Raw genomic sequence first — 19,418 nt, 5'->3', positions numbered from 1 at the left:
ACAAAATTCACAGACTCAAATCATATCAAGTCAGCATGACATGAGTCCCTTATAGAAAACTATAGTTATCATTATGGAGAATGGGGCCAATAATAATATGTTTTTAAAGGTGCCCCTTCACTCTTTGAAGTAAAGCTTTTTAAAACATTTTTTTTTAAAGAACGATCTCAAGTCTGGTTTACACGATTTACTTGTTCCCATTGGCATTCAGTAGGTCAAAAACCAACATTCTTTGCAATTGATACAATATTCTCCAAAATATGTTTCACTGTAAATATTTTATAAATGAGTGACATTATGAAAAAGAATCTGCAATGAAACAACAGTTCAACCAACTATGCATAATTGCAAATCGGATATTTTACAAAAGGACTCTGGTACGTTTTATGAACATGTGCAGGCTCATTTCACAGTAAAATACACAAATGCAGATTACAATGAGATATGAAACATCAGCTATGGAACACGCCTGGACTGGCCTGTGAAGACTTTGCTTTTGGTCACATTTCATACATGTGTGCCCCTTGTACCCTGTGGGGCCCCTCTGGAAAGTATTCAGAGTGCATCCCAGAAATTGTCTTGTGAGCTTAAAGTTGTTTATCCCCCTCATTGTAGGACAGAAATGGAGCACAACAATGCATAAAGCTATCTCAGGTACATTGAGAGAACACGGAGAAGCTGAATGCATTCTCTGTCTGATGAAACAAAGAAGGAATTTCACATCAACTATTTCTTGCATCTAATACCGCTAAATTCAAATAACTTGACAGAGCCACAAAAACATCTGATGCGGCCTCTAAACGAATGCCCAAGTAGAAACATGCAATAATGGGTTCATCATACCTTCAAGGAAAATAAGGTAACAAAAAGGAGCACAATCTCCCGGATCACAAAAAATGAATTTTGTGATCAATACCAAAATTACCCAAAACAGACAGGAAATCGGTATAATAATGGGAACGAGTGGGAAGTGGTGGTAAGGGAGGGACCCAACCATAAAACCAAGGTATGGGAGTGTGCTATGAAAAAGGAAGCAAATGTGTCACAAGCCATCATTTGAGATTAGAGGAATTCAGAAGATTTCCATGGTTATGCTGTTACACTGCAATATCGTAGCGGGTCGGACTCATGTGCGTTTGGTTTTTGTAGTGTAGAAAAACACACATTATTGGGCAGTGGGTCATAGTAAGATTGGTTGGGGAAGATAGTTCTGGTGTAATTTATGCAGACCGAGTATGACGAGGCATGTGAAGATGCGTCTTTACGGCATCTTTACGGCAGCTACACATTGGGGAGCGGCTCTTGAGGACCTGCAACAGAATAGGGGCATAGGAAAAGTAACAGACTGGCGGAAGTTCGTCGCTGCGGGGACTGCAACTAGGAATGGGTACTCTGGGTTAAAACATAGCTGCGATTCCCCTTTGGGGGTGGGGGGGTGGGCGGTAGCTTTGATTGCCATCTACCCTGCAACCCTTTGTTTATACCATGATGTGCTTTCATGGCCTTATGGCCAAACATAGATCTTGAACGAACGCTTTGTACTGGCACCAATATGTCTTTCCAAATGATCAGATTATCTGTGATACAGGCTAATAAGATGGGGAAATCGTTTGCCCTATACCAATCCAAAATGGAATTGGATGTCATGTTTGATAACTTGTGAATGGCACGAAGTAATGATGAACATTTTGAAGCACCAGAACTTGTGATACAGTGCACATATGCAGCATGCATGTAGGCCAAGCCACCAACAGTGACTTCATTTGTCAGGAGTGTTCAGTAAAAAAGACTTGATGGCATCTTCCGATGTGCAGTTGGGTTTCAGAATTCCTGGCGGAATGTGGCCGGGTTTTCAGAAGTATGCATCTCCATATCTTCCAGTGAATATATTGAATCCTCAGACTTTGTATTTTTCTTTGCCGGTTTCATTGATAATGCATATATGCTGAAAAGTGGCAAAAGACATGTCAGTATGAATAATGGCAAAGACTCGAACAGCATTCTGGATAATACACGGAAATGATGTTGGAAAAATGCACATGACAACCTCATCACAATCTCCCACAGGCAATGACTGGCATTTAGCGGGAAATTAGCTTTGACGCTGCTTTACATAATTGGACAGACAGCAGGAGAGGTGCCTTTTAAAAAGACAGAAAAATGCGTCTGAAATCTTAAGACAGGAAGCTAAACTGAACAGACATTAGGAGGAGGTTTTTCTTTTTAGAAGAGAAAAATGCATTTGCCATTATAAGGAAACTGAAGTCTCAGTTAACACACCATGCTTAACCGAGATGTTGACACAAAAGCCCCAAACAGATTTTGAAAGACTTACTTAGGGAATGCCCTTTAGTACACACATGGTGATTATGTAATATTAAATAAATGTGATTAATTATATTTTCTCATTTTTTGCCCTTTGATTTGATTTCATTTCTTGCATATTTTACCTGGTAACATTTAGTTTAGACCGTGGTTCCAGAAACCAATACATTTTCAACAGTTCAAAACCTGCACTGCGGAAGCAACAGGTGAAACATTTGAGGAAAAATGCAGTCTCATTCAAGAGAATTTTCAAATTAATGATAGCTCGAATATCCAAATGTTAGGAATCTGATTGGCAGAACATTCTATGGGTGGGGACTATGTACATGGCAAAGGAAACATTGGGGGAGAACGGTAGTGATATGACGACAGTTTGTTCCATGTTAGAGGGCTATATAAATAATACACAGAGAGAAAAGCAAAATAATGGAGTGCTCAAGATTCCAAAAGAGGAGGTCAATTTATGAAAGGTTTGAGCCCTAGAAAGGGGGAAGATTATGGTGGGTAAATAAATCCTCTTTATATCCTGCAGAGGATATGGTGAACTAATCGCCTAGCCCGACCCCACAAGTAAAGAATACAATCCCGAACCTTACAGAGATCAGGAATGGGTCAGCACGACCAAATCAGGGAAAGGGGATTTTGGATCCAAGCATTTTTCAGTATTCAAAGAAGTAAACTGTTTTAGATAAATACGTTATTAGGAGATGTGTGAATGAATGTTTGCTGCGTTATGGACACAGAGCTTAAATGATTATTCCTGAGGCAAAAAGACTGATTAGAGAAATAGTTGTTCTGATCAAGCCGCTAGACCAAAGTTTTGATGTACTAAAATTACATTCCAAATGTTGCATGGTATTTATCAATCATGGTCAACTCACCGTACCACTCTTTTTGGGGGATTCCCTCTCTGCCCACCTTTGCCTCTGCTCCTTGCCCCCTTCAACGTTGTTATTCTGCCTCATTTATTATGCCTTTTCCAACCTGGGGCCACCTTTGAAATCCCCTTATCCCCCCTTTTAAAGTCTGATAGCTCGATAAACGATGAAAAGACATGCATTACTTACCGTAAAAGCATTTCTGATGATTGTATCTGCTTAGATTCACATGCTGTGCATATGTTCCGACATCCAGTGGTAACCGCGGAGTATTGCATCTTGTCTTTCGGGGACCGAAAGGGGACGTCGGCATAGGCGTGTCTGAAACACTATCCCTATCGTGACGTGTGTAGTACCCAAAATCCCTCACGCGCCAAGGTCCCTCCGATTGTATTTTTTCTGCCATGAGGGAGCCCAAGGCTATAGTAAGTGAGTACATGAAGAGAGAAAGTAGTAAGAAGTCTATGTTCCCTCCACCCCGAGCGGGGAGGAAGGGAGGGCGCATGTGAATCTAAGCAGATACAATCATCAGAAATGCTTTTACGGTAAGTAATGCATGTCTTCTAATGCTTGTTAATATGCTTAGAATCACATGCTGTGCATAGACTAGCGAGCAGTACCTGGAGTTGGAGGTGGGTTGTGAGAAGGAACAGTAGAAAAAAAGATGTCTTAGTACTGCTTGTCCCACCTGAGAATCAGACCTAGAATGAGTGTCTAGGCAACAGTGTTTTGTAAAGGTGTGTACAGAACTCCAGGTTGCTGCTTTGCAAATGGACTCTAGGGGAACATTTGCAATGAATGCTATGGATGCCCCAGTGCCTCGAGTAGAATGTGCTCTAGGCTTGAAGGGCAGTTCTCTCTTTGCAAGAGTAACATAGTGTGATGCATTTGACAATCCACCTTGATATTGCTGATTTAGAGACAGGATCCCCTTCTCTACCAGCTGCCACTGAAACAAAGAATTATTTAGTTTTCCTCAGTGGTTTAGTTCTATCCATGTAGAACATGACTGCCCTGCGCACATCTAGTGTGTGAAGGCTTCTTTCGGCCATGTTAGTAGGTCTCTGGAAGAACGTGGGTAGTTCGATTGACTGGTTCACATGGAACTTCGAAATACATTTTGGCGCAAATCTGGGATGTCTTTGTAGACTGTAACAAAGGGGTCCAAAACCGAGAGGGCCTGTAGTTCGCTAACTCTTCTGATAGAAGTGATAGCTACTAGAAAGGCTCTCTTGTAAGACAGGTCTTTCACACTAGCTTTATGCATAGGCTCAAAAGGGGGTCCCATGAGCCTAGTTAAAACCACATTTAGATCCCACCCATGGGCTGGGTGGGTGATGGGGGATACATTCTTTTAACCCCTTCCATAAAGGCTTTATTCACAGGTATTTTCCACCACAACACCTTCTGCTGTGACGTGGTGTAGGCTGACAACGTCGCTAGGTGAACCTTTAAGGAATTGAAGACTAACCCAGAGTCCAACAGATGGGTTAGATATAACACAATGTGTGAAGGCGAGGAATCGGTGGGATTGACGCCTTTGGAACTGCACCAGGTGACAAAACGTTTCCATTTGCTGGCATAGCAATAACGTGTGTTAGGCTTTCTTGCCTCCCTCAGTATGTCCATGCATCTTTGAGGGAGTTGCAGATGTCCAAACTCTATGACCTCAGGAGCCAGGCTGCTAAATTCAGAGTTTGTGGGCATGGGTGCAGTCTCCCCCCTGTCCTGAGACAACATGTTGTACAGGCAGGGCAGCTTGATTGGTGGGCAGAGGGACATTTCGATCAATCTCTGGAAACCCCCATTCTGCGAAGACATTGGATACAATGTCTTTGTGCAGTCGCCATTCGTACTCTTCTGGCAGAGGAAAATCTCTGCTGAGTACGTCTGCCAGAAGATTGAGTTCCCCTGGAACATGTTGGGATATCAGGAACATCTTGTGTTTGAGAGCCCATATCCAGATGTTTTGGGACAGCTTGGATAGCCCTGGAGAGTGAGTGCCCCCTGTTTGTTCAGGTAATACATTGCTGTCGTGCTGTCGGTAAGGACCAGCACTGCCTTCCCTTGCAGTTGTTCCTGAAAGGCTTTCAATGCTTTGAACACTGCTAGTAGCTCCAGTAGGTTTATATGGTTGGACTCTACTTGAGGGGACCACACTCTGTGCGCTGTCTGTTGAAGCAGGTGAGCCACCCACCCCGTGAGAGATGCGTCTGTCGTGAGAGTGGCTTCCACTTGTTAAGTGACTACAATTCAGCACTCCAACTAAGTCAATGCCTAGTCTGGGATGCCCAAGGGAAGCCCTTATTTATATATTTTTAGGACAAGTTATAATCTGGATGATAAACCCTTATATAACGCCCCTCTCTTTGAATCCCCCTGACCTCACTGAGCCAAGAAGTAGGTTTCTTTTGCAAATTAAAAGATTTATTGAAAAATTAAACCAGATATATATCACACTTTTATAAATAAACTAATATTTGATAGCACACTTATGAATATGACAGTGATCAACAATGGATAATATTACACTAGCACACTTTTTTAATTACTTAGGAGTTGGTATAGAGAGGATAAGGTAGCTGAGAATGCTTTTATGGGTTCAAGGAAATGCAATGATGGAAAAGAATGCAGCACAGAAATAACCAAGATGGTTTCCACAAGAGATAATATGATCACTTTTTCTTTTGACAATTCACTCCCCCCCCTATGCAATATAAGGAGATGGAAGGAGAGCACACAATTTTCAGGAATATAATCAAATGCAATACAAATTCTAGTTCCCCCCTAGCAAGCTTGGAGCAACCGGTATGCTTTTAAAACATGCAGAAATACTTATAATGTGATTTGCAATGAAGTGAAAATATGCTAAAAATGATTTTAATTCCCTATAGGAGATTCAGGGTAGGTGACAGTTACTTTGAATTAGTTCAGGTCAACACTAGCAATGATTCATGAGGGATTATCAGGTTGAAAACAAATTTCAGCAATGCAAAGCAAGGACAGCTATTTTTAATGTGTGGTAAAATTGAGTAAAATTGCAATTCGCAGCACTTTTTCCGAGTGCTTAAAGCGCGATTACGGAAAAACTAAGGAGTAGAAAGTCGGTTTTGGGCTTGTTGGAAAGCTTAGGTTCTTAGCTTTAAAATGAAAGTTAAATCTCGCTCCTAGGACGGTTCAAAAGATACGGACAATTTAGTGGAGGTAGATTCTCAGAAATAAAGTAAAATTCAAATGACAAATGACACTTTCACAGGTTTGAAATCACAGAATGGACACAATTTCTATGGAGTTCTAAATAGGTGGAAATGGTTTGAATTAGATTATTTTAAACTAAGAGATTGGTTTTGCACAGCTCTGGCTGGATACTCACTCCTAATTTTGGAAGGAATGGGCCTCATCACAGATCTAGACAACAGGTTTAGCTGCGGTTCTCTCTGCTCTGCTGGTCTGGATCTCTGGTTCTGGCAAAAGTTCTGGCAGTGCACAGCGGTCCAGTCTGGGTCTGGTCTGCGGTTGGGATACAGCTCTGCTTTCTGGGTTTGATACTGGCACCGCGGTCTGGTCTGGGTCTCTGGTTCTGGCAAACGTTCTAGCCAGAAGCGAACAGCACAGCCCGGCTGTTTTATTCTGATGTGCCCCTTGGAAGTCTGGGGTAAATCAGTTTGCAAAATTGTAAGGCCAGCTGAGAATACTTTTAGCTTGCAGTAGGCCTTCTGCTTCAAATTTCTGGAATCTATCTGGAATCTAAGCTCTGGATATGATCCTTCTGGATATTGTCTGGTCCGGCAAAGTGCTTTGCAAGAAAGTGGAAAGAGCAGTCCCTATCTGGCTTTCAATGGTTCTTTTTATGTCTTTTGAAAATGGGTGGGAAGGCTGACTTTCTATGCCCAACCCTCTAACCCAATCCTGATAGGCTAGAGGATTCTCTGTCGCCTGACTGGGGAACTGAGTTGTGAGTCATCCCGTGTCATAAAACATCATTTTTATGGAATACAGAAAGAACACTCCCCTTGTCACTTTGCACACAAATCTATTCTTGACTTAAATGCATATTTATCTATGTACAATTTTTCTAATATTATATGTCCAGTTAATATATATTCTGTAGCGCCAAACCATCCGATCCCTGTCTTTCTAAGATGTTGTGTTCACTTCTGACAGAATTCTGCCCTTTTCATCCAGAACACAATCTCTAAACTTTTCCAGAATTTACACAAATGTGCACAAGGAATATGGGCATCAGATGGTGGAGTGTCAGATTTTTAACATACAGACATTTGGAGTAATACCCTATTTTCCACTACTATCCCCCAGAACATACCACAGAGTCCTAACACCTCTTAAAATGTGCACAGAAAAATCACAGGAATAATGATATTATTGATATAATTTTGACAATTATGTACTATGAATTATCCATCTTTTTAAAATTATGCTCTGGCCCAGAGGGGTGTGGTTTCCCAAAGCACATGGGGAATTTCTGGTTTGTCCACTTCCTCCAAGCTCAGCTGGCTCACAGAGGAAGTGCCCCTCCCATTTCCTTCCAAGAGGAAGCCGTTTACGACCCCCTGATTTAGCAATTGCTTGGAGCAAAGGGAAGTTCACTGTTCTGTTTTCCTGCAGCCCCAGGTACCCCTCCCCTGATTCAATCATAGAGGTGTAATCTCCTTTTGGTGGTGCAGCAGAAGGCAGGCCAGGCCTGTGAATGCAGTTGCTGGGCAAGTTTCAACTCCTGTCGGGGGTAGTTGCGGGGAAGAATTCAATCTCCTTAAGCCAGGCTTCAGCCAAAGGTCACTTTTGTTCCCATTTTTCTTCATTCAAATCAAACGTACAATTTTGACACATGCAGCTAGAACACTGATTCTAAGTTCAAAACCATGACATTTAAGCAGTTGCAAACTATGTGACGCTCAAAAGAAGTTCACTCATTTATTTTAAACATTTCGATTTTAGTGGCTTTAAATCCCATTTCACTTAAGCTGCTGACATCCACAGCTCAGCCAGTTTTGTTATGAACATTATTTTAGGCTCTTCCTCTTTCCAGATTTGGTATGCACACAAGACTTCATTCTACCAGACGTCTGCTGGTGTTCAGTAAGATTTTTGAATATCTTGCAATGTTTGAAATAGGCATTTTGAGCTTGCATTCAGAGAAAAAAAAAGGTGATTTAAAAGCGCTTTTTGAGCTAACATGCACTGCTGTTTTTCCTTTGGCACCACGTTTCACTCATGGCGCTTCTGGCCCATCACGCTCGCACTGGTGGGTGGTGACCATTTTGGTGTCGCAAAAACTGTGCAGTTTTCCTGGATTCTGGCTCAATTGTGGGCTTTTCGGCCATCTTGGATTTTCTAAGCCCACAGCACCAAATGTTGCAGCATAATAACTTGAAGGTGGGTCGATACACCTGACAAGCCCCCCCCTGCCCGACTGCACTTTGATTTCGAGTCCAAAGGATGTTTTGATCCACGCGCTGGGATGTCCGCATCATCTTCCAATTCTGCAGATGGCAAAGTTCAGCATCTTTTCCTCCATCAGGGTGGATCGATCGGTTCTCCTCGCTGGTCCTGATGGGAGTATTGGGCGGTACCCCGGGCCCCTCGGATCTTTGCTCCCAGTCCCTGGGTCGTCCTCCTTGGTCATTCTCCATGGTTTCATCTCTCCTAGGATGACAAAGCAAAAGCGGCAGAAACATATTCGTAGACATTTCCCCACCACTATTAACGGTGCGGCGAACATATACATTTTATACATCAGGAGACATTTGCATTCAATTTTATAGGCTATATGTGGGATATTTTAGGGTTGGACTTGTATTAATCTGGAGCGGTCCCCTCTGGGATTGCAGAGGACTCCTCCAGTTGCTGCAGTGTGTGCCTGGGATGGCAACACTTAAGCTGATTTCTATGGACCCACTTGTCTTCCCCTTCTGCCAAACTACCCTTGGGGATGCAGATCTTGTAGGCGACTGGGGAGATCTAGTCTACAATTCCAAAAGGTCCCTTCCATGTAGGCAGACATTTCCGCTGTTTAGCCTGGTTCCTTTGGAAATTGTACAGATAAGCCCGGTCTCCTACATTGTATTCTTTCCTAGTAGTCTTCAAATCATAATGAGTCTTCATGCTATCGGCTGATCTTTCTAGGTTTCGCTGAGCATAGGCAAAAGCATGTTGAAGGTGTTTCCTTAAATTTTCAACATACTCGTGAGTTGTGGAGGCAATGATCAATGTTTGCTCTTGGGTCCTGTAGAGCAAATGCTGGGGAAGCACCATCCTGCGTCCAGTCATCTCAAAACGTGACATTTTAGTTGCAGAGGAAGGGGTAGATCTGATGGCCATTAGGACAAGAGGTAATCGAATATCCCAACTTGGACCAGAATCTGCCACAAACCTTTTTCAGATGCTCACAGTGGTTCGGTTGTAACGTTCCACTGCACCAGAAGAGGCTGGCCGGTAAGCAATGTGTAGCTTCCTTTTAACCCCCAGTATCTCCCACATCTTAGTCATTACTTCGCTGGTAAAATGGCTACCTGTGTCTGACTCAATCCTTTGGGGTAGACCAAAACGCGAAAAGATGTGGTTGATCATCAGGGCAGCTGCTGTTTCTGCCTTGCAGTTTGGGGCTGGGAGACATTCCACCCATTTAGTAAGTAAGCATGTCACCGTCAACATGTACTTATTCCCCTTAGAGGAGCGAATCACAGGCCCTATGTAGGCGACTTGCAAATCCGACCATGGCAGTGTCATCCCCCTCTTTTGGAGAGGTGCATGGTGTGTGAGGGGTGTTGGCTGAAATTGTGCACACACAAGACACCCCTTCAAGTATTGGTCGAGGTCCTGCCCCATGTGTGGCCAGTATGCAACCTCTCATAAGATCTCAAGTGTTGTGTGAAACCCCCTATTACTGGCTGTGGCCGCATCATGGGCATGACTTAACATCAGGCTTCGGAATGAGGTAGGAACCACCCACTGATCATGGCCAGCTTGGGATTTCCTTACCAACAAACCGTCTTGGATTCTGAACATTTTTGGACGTTTCATCAACACTCTTAGGTCCTCTTTCCCAATGTAATCGGTATCCGTCAGGGGAAAGTTCTCAGGGTCCTCAATGTGTTGGTAAAACGTACCAATTATTGGATCCCCCTTCTGAGCCATAATCAAATCAGCATCTTGGGTCTCCTTACTCCATTGTGCAGTTGAAAGATCATTTTGAGCATTTGTCTGTGACCTAGTGATAGCAGTGACCTCGATTTCCCCCAACAGGGACTCAATCTCTATTAGATTCCCTTGGATGGCCCCGGTTTTGGCCAGCTGATCAGCTAAGTCATTTCCAGTTTTGTCTGGTCCCTCTACTTTGGAATGACCCTTGATCTTTTTCCAGTAGATGGTCATCCCGTTCGAGGTGACCAGATCATCAATGTTTTGGATTAACTTCCCATGTTTGAAGGGTTGGTTAGTAGCACATAACATGCCTCTGGTTTTCCAATTAACCAGGTGCTCCACGAAGCCGTTCCGTACATAATCTGAATCTGTGGTTATGACCAGTTCGTGGAGTTGATGTTGGACAGCAGTGAGGATGGCTTGATACACAGCCATAAACTCTGCCACCTGACTACTTCGGGGACCAATCTTGTATCCAGCGGAGGGTTCTGGGGACTCATTTACCCAGGCATTCCCTACGCCGGCCACCAGTTCTTTCTCCTCGTTGTTGTCAACATGGTAAGAACATCCGTCCACATAGACGGTGGGCATTTCCTCACACTTGTCTTCTTGAAAGACTTTGTGTGGGGAATTAAGGTATGCCTACATGTTGTTCTTGATTTTTAGACTTTCGTCCTCGAGACAACTTTTTCTGGCACAATCATGCAAGTCAGCCAGACCTTGCGCGAGGGGACTCTTCTTGTTTTGGGCATATCTGACCTCCACAGGAAAGCCTTGCATTGACGGAATCCAGGAAGTAATTCGGGAATTACTCACATTTCCGGCCCGGATTCTGTCACTTTGGAGATATTGCAGAGGCTGCTGTGGAGTCTCCACTATGATGTGTTCCCCATGGATAAACGGGCGGTAATTCTTCAATGCCCACACCGTTGCCAGGAGTGCCTTCTCACAATCGTTGAATTTTTCCTCCACAGAGGATAACGTTTTGCTCACATAGGAGATTACTTTATTGACCTTGTCATGCTTTTGATATAATACTGCAGTCAAGCATGTATTAGAGAACCCTGTCTCCAAGAAAAACTCCTTGTTTCTGACAGGGTAAACTAGGCAAGGCGCTTGTGAGAGGCTTCTTTTGAGCTGTGTTACTGCCTCGGATTGTTCTGGACCCCATTCCCACTTGACCCCCCCCCTTCAAGAGATGAATCAGGGGTCTGGTGATCTCTGCGTAGCCCTCAATGAACTTTCTGCTGTAATTAGTCAGTCCAAGGAGATTCCTTAGTTCCCGCAGAGTTGTGGGGTCTTTCAGTTTCTGAAGTGATTCCACTTTCTTTTCCTGGGGACAGAGACCCTGAGGAGTAATCTCATGCCCCAAGAAATTAACACGGGTTCTACACCACTGTGCTTTCTGAAAGGAAAGTTTTGCTCCGGCGGCCCTCAACTGTGTCAGAACATAACGGATCTCCGCTATGTGTTCCTCCACAGATGAACTTTTGATGAGAACATCATCTACATAAGCCAGGTTACCCCTCGCACCCAGGTCGGGCATGGCCTTATGTAGGAAAATGTTGAATTCATTGCCGGAGTTGAGGTATCCGAAGGGAGCCCGGGTCCATGTGTACTGCTGGCCCCCAAAGGTAAAAGTGAGTTTGTATTGGTCCTCCCTACTGACAGGCACAGTCCAGTATCCATTGGTCAGGTCTATTGCAGTGAATACCTGTGACCCTGGATCTGGGCCAGCCCTTGGTCAATGTAGGGAAGAGGCCATCGGGAAGTATGGACCCGTTTGTTGAGCTCCCTAAGGTCGGTGCAGAGTCTCCACTGGCCGTTTGGCTTCTATATTCCCAGCACTGGATTATTGAAGGTGCTGTGTACTGAACGGATTATTCCCCGGGACTCAAGGTTTTTAATTATTTCAGTAAGGGACTCCATGGATGCGAGAGGCAAGCGATATTGCTTCACAAACACTGGAGTCATGCCAGGGTCCGTGGGAATTGTTGTTGTGTGGATGTCGGTGCGACCACAGTCATATGAGTCCACCGCGAAGAGATCTTGGAAATCCAAGAAAACTTGTTTCAACTTTTGCTTCTGCTCCAGAGTCACACAGGCATCAGCTAGGTTGACTCTCTCTTCAACCATCTGTCTGAAGCCTGGAAAGACTTCTGGTTTTGCCATCTCAGCAGCCACCTCCAGCTGGGTGGAGAAGTCCCTGGTCAGGGTGCTGATTTGGACTGGAGGCTTCAGGTGGGAAAGGCAGCCCTCATGGACCTGGAAAATCACCTAATCCCTTCTGAAGTCACAAGTCACATCTTCCTTACCATAAGAGAAGGAAGTGTACACCAGGAAGCTCCCCCCATGCCGGGTAAAATCCTGCCTGGGGTTGTGTTGTCATCACTCTCACTGTCAGAACAGTCCTTGGGGATTGGTCCTAACAGTTAATTTCCTAAATCAGTGGAAAAATGTCGGTCATCAACCGCCATTCCAATAATGGTGCCTGCGGCCAGGGTAATACTCTTTAAGTCGCTGTTATCCACCTCTATTGGAATGGTGTCATGTTCTATGTTGACTAATGGTGTTGGGTTTACCCCCAATCCTTGCCGTTGGAGAGAAGCATTTAGATGAATATAGGCATCAGGGTTTTTCAATTTTTGTCCTCTTAACTTTCACTCCCAGGGAGAATTGTAGGTCCTTTCTGGGATGGTGACTTCCTCTTTAATCTGAATTTCAACTGCGTAAGGTAGCAATTGAGCTGACCTAAATGCTTTTTCTGGATCATCAAAGCCCATGGGATTATCTGCTAATCGGGACCACGCTTTGAAGTTTATTAGGTCCAAACTAATGGCAAAGCGATTGAGAATGTCACTGCCTAAGCAAAAGGCGGCAGTGACGTCTCGCACGACCCAACAATTATGGACTATGCTCTTGTTGCCAATGGAGATTTTGAGCATTTGGCAGGAGATGTTTGGAATTGGGTGCTTCCAGGTCCATTTCCCATTTGTCTATCAGTTTGAATGTGGGAATGGCTGGATCTTTTGGGAGTTAGCGGAACATGGCTTCGCTGATGAAGCTCTTACCGTTGTTCACACACACTCGGGCGATAACAGAGTCCTTCCCATCATTTAACTCAACAGGGATGAACAACTGCTCTCCAATTTGCTGAATATCAGCCAGGCTCTGAGCTGATTGCACATCTTTCTGGACTATTGGAGTGGGAATGTCTGATTGTGGATTAGTAAAGAATTTCAGAGTGTTTCCTTCCAGTGTTGAATACCACCTTAAACTGAAGGAAGGTTGATTTTCAGAAATAGAGAGGACCCCCACCCCCCTATCACCAGTTATTATTGTCACGCCTGTAATTTGGTTGTTCTGGAAGTGAAATTCTAATTAGTCAGATTTTTGTTCAACCATGTGGCATGTGCCGTTTAAACTAACATGGTTGACACTCCGTTTTAATTTTATTGGTTGGCTAGTCTGGGTCCAGAGGACCTTGTTTACACAATCTATTAGGGGTGACAACCTTCTCAGGAGGTCATTCCCTAGTAAACAAGGGGTGCCCTCTGGAGTCACTACTATGACCGGGTGTTTCACCTTGTGTCACCCAATTTTAATGTCCAAATCTGCAGTCCCCTCGACCGGAATCTCCTTCCCGTCAAAGTTCTGAAGTTGTCCAGGAAAAGAGGTGAGGGGAATTTGGTACCTCTCCCCCCTACCTGAATTTAGTTCATCAAAGGCCCTTTTGGACAAAAGGGTAGCTTGGGATCCAGTGGCCACCAGTGCCAAAATTGTACCCTGCCCCTGTACTTGTACCAGGGCATAGTATCTTCCCTCCTTCTCCTCAAGGGGGCACAAATAATGCACATTTGTGGACAACTGGTGGGCTAATTTTTTAGTTTTAGACATTGCGAGAGAAGAGATCTGGATGGAATTCTGTGGAGTGTCATGGGAATCTGCAAGAAAAAGTTGGCAATTGGAAATCAGAGCTGTGGTGGGTTCCCCTGGTTCCGGTTCTGGGCCGCCCCCCCTTTTTGGAGCCAGTCACCAGAATGGGTTTGAACCAGGGGATTTTGATGTTGTTGGTTCTGGGATGAGATGATGGGCGGCGCTAGCTCAGTCCCCACATCTACCCAGTCTGGATTTGGATCCCTTGGGACCCATTTTCTTTGGGACAAGTTCCCCCATCTCTGGAGAAGATCCTTTTCCCAGGATCCTCTGAAGATCCCTCTCCCTCAAATTGGAAGATATGTACCTCCTCCACAAAATGGGTCTGTTTGGGTCATTTGTTTCTCCTATCTCCTCTCTGCTCCTTGGGTGGCAGACTTCCAGGTGTAGGAGATTTTGTTTCCCGTTCCTGGGTTTCCAGGGGCTGTTTACAAGTGGGGAAGGAAGCTTCCTCCAAGGTTTTACACCCCCCTTCCCCTTGTGCCTCCTCCCTGGGAACCGGTGGGTTATCGGGGTGCTGCCCCCGTCATTGTTCTGGGGCACCAGGCCCAGAGTTTGGGGCATTCTGCGCTGGTATGCTCATCTGAGGGTTCTGTTGAGCCCTCATCATGTGACCCAGATCCCGTGCCATGTTTTGGACCTGGCGCTCTAACTGTGAAACCCGCGCAGGCTGATACGGGATTCGGTTTTCTCCCCTGGGCCGATCCCAGGAAGGGTAGTTATCCCTTCTCTGGTAGTACCCCGGGTTGGGAAGATTTGGGTACCCCTCCACCCGTGGCCTCCCCTCTCCCGGATTAAGTGGTCTGGGCTCAGGGAATTGGGGAAAGAAGGATGGATGATTTTGGGGTTGGAAATTGGGTGGATACCTGGGAAAAAAGTTCTGCCCAGTATTTGGGGAATTTCTCAAGCACCAAGAGAACCACCTCCATTAATATGGGATGGCAATTCCCGTGGATCCAGAAAACTCTTACAAACTGTAATATCTGTAACGTGATTTACATCATCACATGCCCTTGCAACAAGCGCTATGTAGGCATGACAACACGTCCAATCAAAACGCGTCTTGCGGAACATAGATCATGCATACGCACCAAGAAGATCACAGCACCCATGGTGGGACATTTTCTGACACAGAAACACACCCAGACAGACTTCACATGGACAATAATTGAGAAAATGGCTATCCCCACGAGGGGAGGGAACATGCACAACCTGCTCTTCAGACGTGAACAACTTTGGTTTTATCGTCTCCAGACAGATAAGTCTGGGCTGAACGAAGCCACTAGTTGGCAAGCTTTGGCCACCTTGTAATCAATACTGATCCATGGCCAATGGGCAGCCTTAACAGTGACTTGTGTTTCTGTAAAGTGTGCGTCTTTGCATGCACCGAGGGGTCCTTCCTGCTTGAGGTGTACAACCTCCAGAGAGAATATCTACTGAAGAAAGTTCTTCATCCTTTTTAACCTGCACCTGTCAACACAGAGAAAACCCATTAAAATCAATGTAACCTTCATATGTCTGGCAGCAAGCACATGCATAAACCAAGGTGGTGGAGCATGTGTCTTATCACAACACAGTGCACCAGAGACGTTTTGGAAAGCGTAGTCAGACCAACTGTCTTATTGAAAACCTGTCCCCATTCGATAAAACTGTTTTCTTTAGTGTGAAAACGATTTTGGGCAATACACAGTTTGCATTCCCACAAATAGTCCCTTTTGTTTTGTTTTGCCCTATATGTGGACCATCTTGAATGGTTTTTGTCCTCCAGCCCCGCAAAGAAATTGGATTATTCTGGGGAGAATTTCCATTTTATATACTGGATGTAGCTACTGCTGTCCTGCAAATGGAAAGTCTCCATCATTTGCTCGTAAAGCTCCAAGTGTTCCCAAACAGAATACTTGCCGTTCTTGTGATAAGGGGCGATGACACTCCTTATTGCCTTAATCCGTTTTAAGGGGTCCTTAAGCGAGGCCCTTTTGCCTTATTGGCCTTTTTGGTTCAGGTAACCCTGATCCATTCATCCTCTGACTCAGACGCACTGCTCCCAGAGGTGCCCGTCTGATCTTCCAGGTTTTCCCGGATTCTGCGTGCCTGGGAATGGCTGGCAGAATGTGGGGACCTGGTCTCCTGTGACGTTCACAGGAGTCTTCAGATTCCTCCTTGCTGCCAGGATTTGATGAGTACCCCCCCCCCACTGACCTAACTGGGCAGAGGTTTTCAGAATGCCCTTAGAGGGCCTACTCTCCCGGGGTTCCCCACTAAATTGTGCTGTACTTGGGTGTCCATACCTGGATGCCCGCCCATCCATTTCTGGGTGTTACTGGCCTATGAGCCCCATACTTTTGGCTGGATAGTAATCTGCCATCCCTGTGGTCGTGTGTTCATGTGCGCCAGGGGACCTCGGGGTGGCAGAGTCCAGGGACCGGGAGACGTGAAGGCCTCTGGTACTAGGGCTCCTGAGGTTATGCTCAGGCGTTTCCCTTTCCCAGCGAACCTCATCTCTATCAGCCCCTGCTCCCTGTTGCCATGCAAGAGCCTGCGCTTTCAGTTCCTCAGTCAAGGCCTTACTAGACTATCAGTCTCTCCTGCATCGCTACCTGTTGCTGGAGCCCATCATTGTCCTGGCAGAGAGCCTCATTCTCTCTCTGTGCTTCCTGGTTAGTCTTGGAGTACTGGGCCAGTCTTTGCTGCAGGAGGGTTACCTCCTGAGTCCCATCCCTACTGGCCCGCTCCTTTCTTGCCAGAGCATCTTCCACCCTCCTGGTGTGCTCTAACAAGATTTGATGCTCTTTTTGGAGGTCACCCAGTCGCTGGAGGGCCAGGTGATTTTCTTCCATTTTTCTTTTTAAGTGGCAGACTTCCTGGCCTAAGTTGTCCCTTTCCTAACTAAGAGCCTGCCTCTGTGCCGCCAGGTCGTCCCTCTTCCTTTGAAGGGCACCAGCTTTCTGGCGCTCTTCCTCAAATTCTGTCTGGGTATCTAGGTCTTTCAGAATCAGTTTGTTGCTCTCTGCCTTCTCCCTATCTAGGTGGCTTTGCAGGGTGACTACCTGCTCTGCGCATGCCCTATTGAAGTCCAGTTGTTGCTCCAGCTTTTTCTGGCTCTGCAGTAGGGAGTCCAAACCTTCTTGGTACTCCTTCTGCAAGGCCAGAAATCTGGTATCCTGGTCAGACTTTTCCTGTTGCAGGATACACATATCCTCTTTGATTTTAATGAGATACTGTCTACTCTCATTTTCTGACTCCTGGCAACTGTGCAGCTTCTGCTCAGAAGAGACCAGGTCAGATGGGCCTTCTCTAAAGCCACCTATTGCCTATTTGCCAGGTCTTGGCCTTCAGCACATTTGTCCTGTATGGCTCCCATATATAAATATAAATATGCCGCTATCCTGACAATCTTGTTGTGCTCATCTTTGGCTTTAGGGGCCATATATAGATCACTCAGGGCCACATGTAATGGACCCTGATCTCTCCATATGTCTGACCCTGTTGCAGTGATCTGGGGTGCGATTGCCTGCAACCTCACCGTCTGGTCCTGTTCCGTCCATTCGCCTCTCACAAATATCTTATGTAAGAGGTGGTCTCTGGCTATTTTGTTACCTACCAAGGTCGTCATTCTGGAAATTGATTACAGAAGTTAGTATTTTATTGTGCAAAACAGACCGTCTCCTTAGAGCTTCCTTCTTTTGAGGGGTGCTTTCACAGTGTAACACAGCGTGGTGATCCAACAGGATTTATGTATCCTGTCAGTTAGCACACTGTATTAAGCTGCCCAAGTGGTAGTTCTAATCCAGACGTCCCGGACGAGCCCCCACTCTGTTACATGACATCAATTCAGCACTCCAACTAAGTACATGCCTAGTCTGGGATGCCCAAGGAAGCCCTTATTTATATATTTTTATGACAAGTTATAATCTGGATGATAAACCCTTATATAACGCCCCTCTCTTTGAATCCCCCTGACCTCACTGAGCCAAGAAGTAGTTTTGTTTTGCAAATTAAAAGATTTATTGAAAAATTAAGCAAGATATATATCACACTTTTATAAATAAACTAATATTTGATAGCACACTTATGAATATGTCAGTGATCAACAATGGATAATATTCCACTAGCATACTTTTTTAATTACTTAGGAGTTGTTATAGAGAGGATAAGGTAGCTGAGAATCCTTTTCATGGGTTCAAGTAAATGCAATGATGGAAAAGAATGCTGCACAGAAATAACAGATGGTTTCCACAAGAGATAATATGATCACTTTTTCTTTTGACAATTCACTCCTCCCCCCCTATGCAATATAAGGAGATGGAAGGAGAGCAATACAAATTCTAGTTCCCCCCTAGCAAGCTTGGAGCAACCAGTATGCTTTTAAAACATGCAGAAATATTTTTAATGTGATTTGCAATGAAGTGAAAATATGCCAAACATGATTTTAATTCCCTATAAGAGATTCAGGGTAGGTGACAGTTACTTTGAATAAGTTCAGGTCAACACTAGCAATGATTCATGAGGGATTATCAGGTTGAAAACAAATTTCAGCAATGCAAAGCAAGGACAGCTATTTTTAACGTGTGGTAAAATTGAGCCAAATTGCAATTCGTGGCACTTTTTCCGAGTGCATAAAGCGTGATTACGGAAAAACTATAAGGAGTAGTTTTGGGCTTGTTGGAAAGCTTAGGTTCTTAGCTTTAAAATTAAAGTTAAATCTCGCTCCTAGGACGGTTCAAAAGATACGGACAATTTAGTGGAGGTAGATTCTCAGGAATAAAGTAAAATTCAAATGACAAATGACACTTTCACAGGTTTGAAATCACAGAATGGACACGATTTCTATGCAGTTCTAAATAGGTGGAAATGGTTTGAATTAGATTATTTTAAACCAAGAGATTGGTTTTGCACAGCTCTGGCTGGATACGCACTCCTAATTTTGGAAGGAATGGGCCTCATCACAGATCTGGTCAACAGGTTTAGCTGCGGTTCTCTCTGCTCTGCTGGTCTGGATCTCTGGTTCTGGCAAAAGTTCTGGCAATGCACAGCGGTCCGGTCTGGGTCTGGTCTGCAGTTGTGATACAGCTGTGCTTTCTGGGTCTGGTACTGGCACACTGGTCTGGTCTGGGTTTC

General features: G+C 44.8%; 1 protein-coding gene across 1 annotated transcript in view; it reads right to left on the bottom strand.

Annotated features, from left to right (window-relative positions):
* Positions 1–172: 172 nt before the first annotated feature.
* PRTFDC1 (phosphoribosyl transferase domain containing 1) overlaps positions 173–19,418 on the bottom strand; it is a 394,648-nt gene continuing 375,402 nt past the window's right edge. Inside the window, exon 9 of the mRNA XM_069648160.1 lies at positions 173–1,945. Coding sequence (XP_069504261.1) covers positions 1,898–1,945 — 48 coding nt within the window. The 3' untranslated portion in view covers positions 173–1,897. The remainder of the gene's footprint in view (positions 1,946–19,418) is intronic.

The sequence above is a fragment of the Ambystoma mexicanum genome, chromosome 2q, assembly GCF_040938575.1.
Source record: "Ambystoma mexicanum isolate Mex_15411 chromosome 2q, UKY_AmexF1_1, whole genome shotgun sequence".
Lineage (NCBI taxonomy): Eukaryota > Metazoa > Chordata > Amphibia > Caudata > Ambystomatidae > Ambystoma > Ambystoma mexicanum.
Note: the sequence above shows the minus strand (reverse complement) of the source record. Positions and strands in the feature narration are given on the sequence as shown.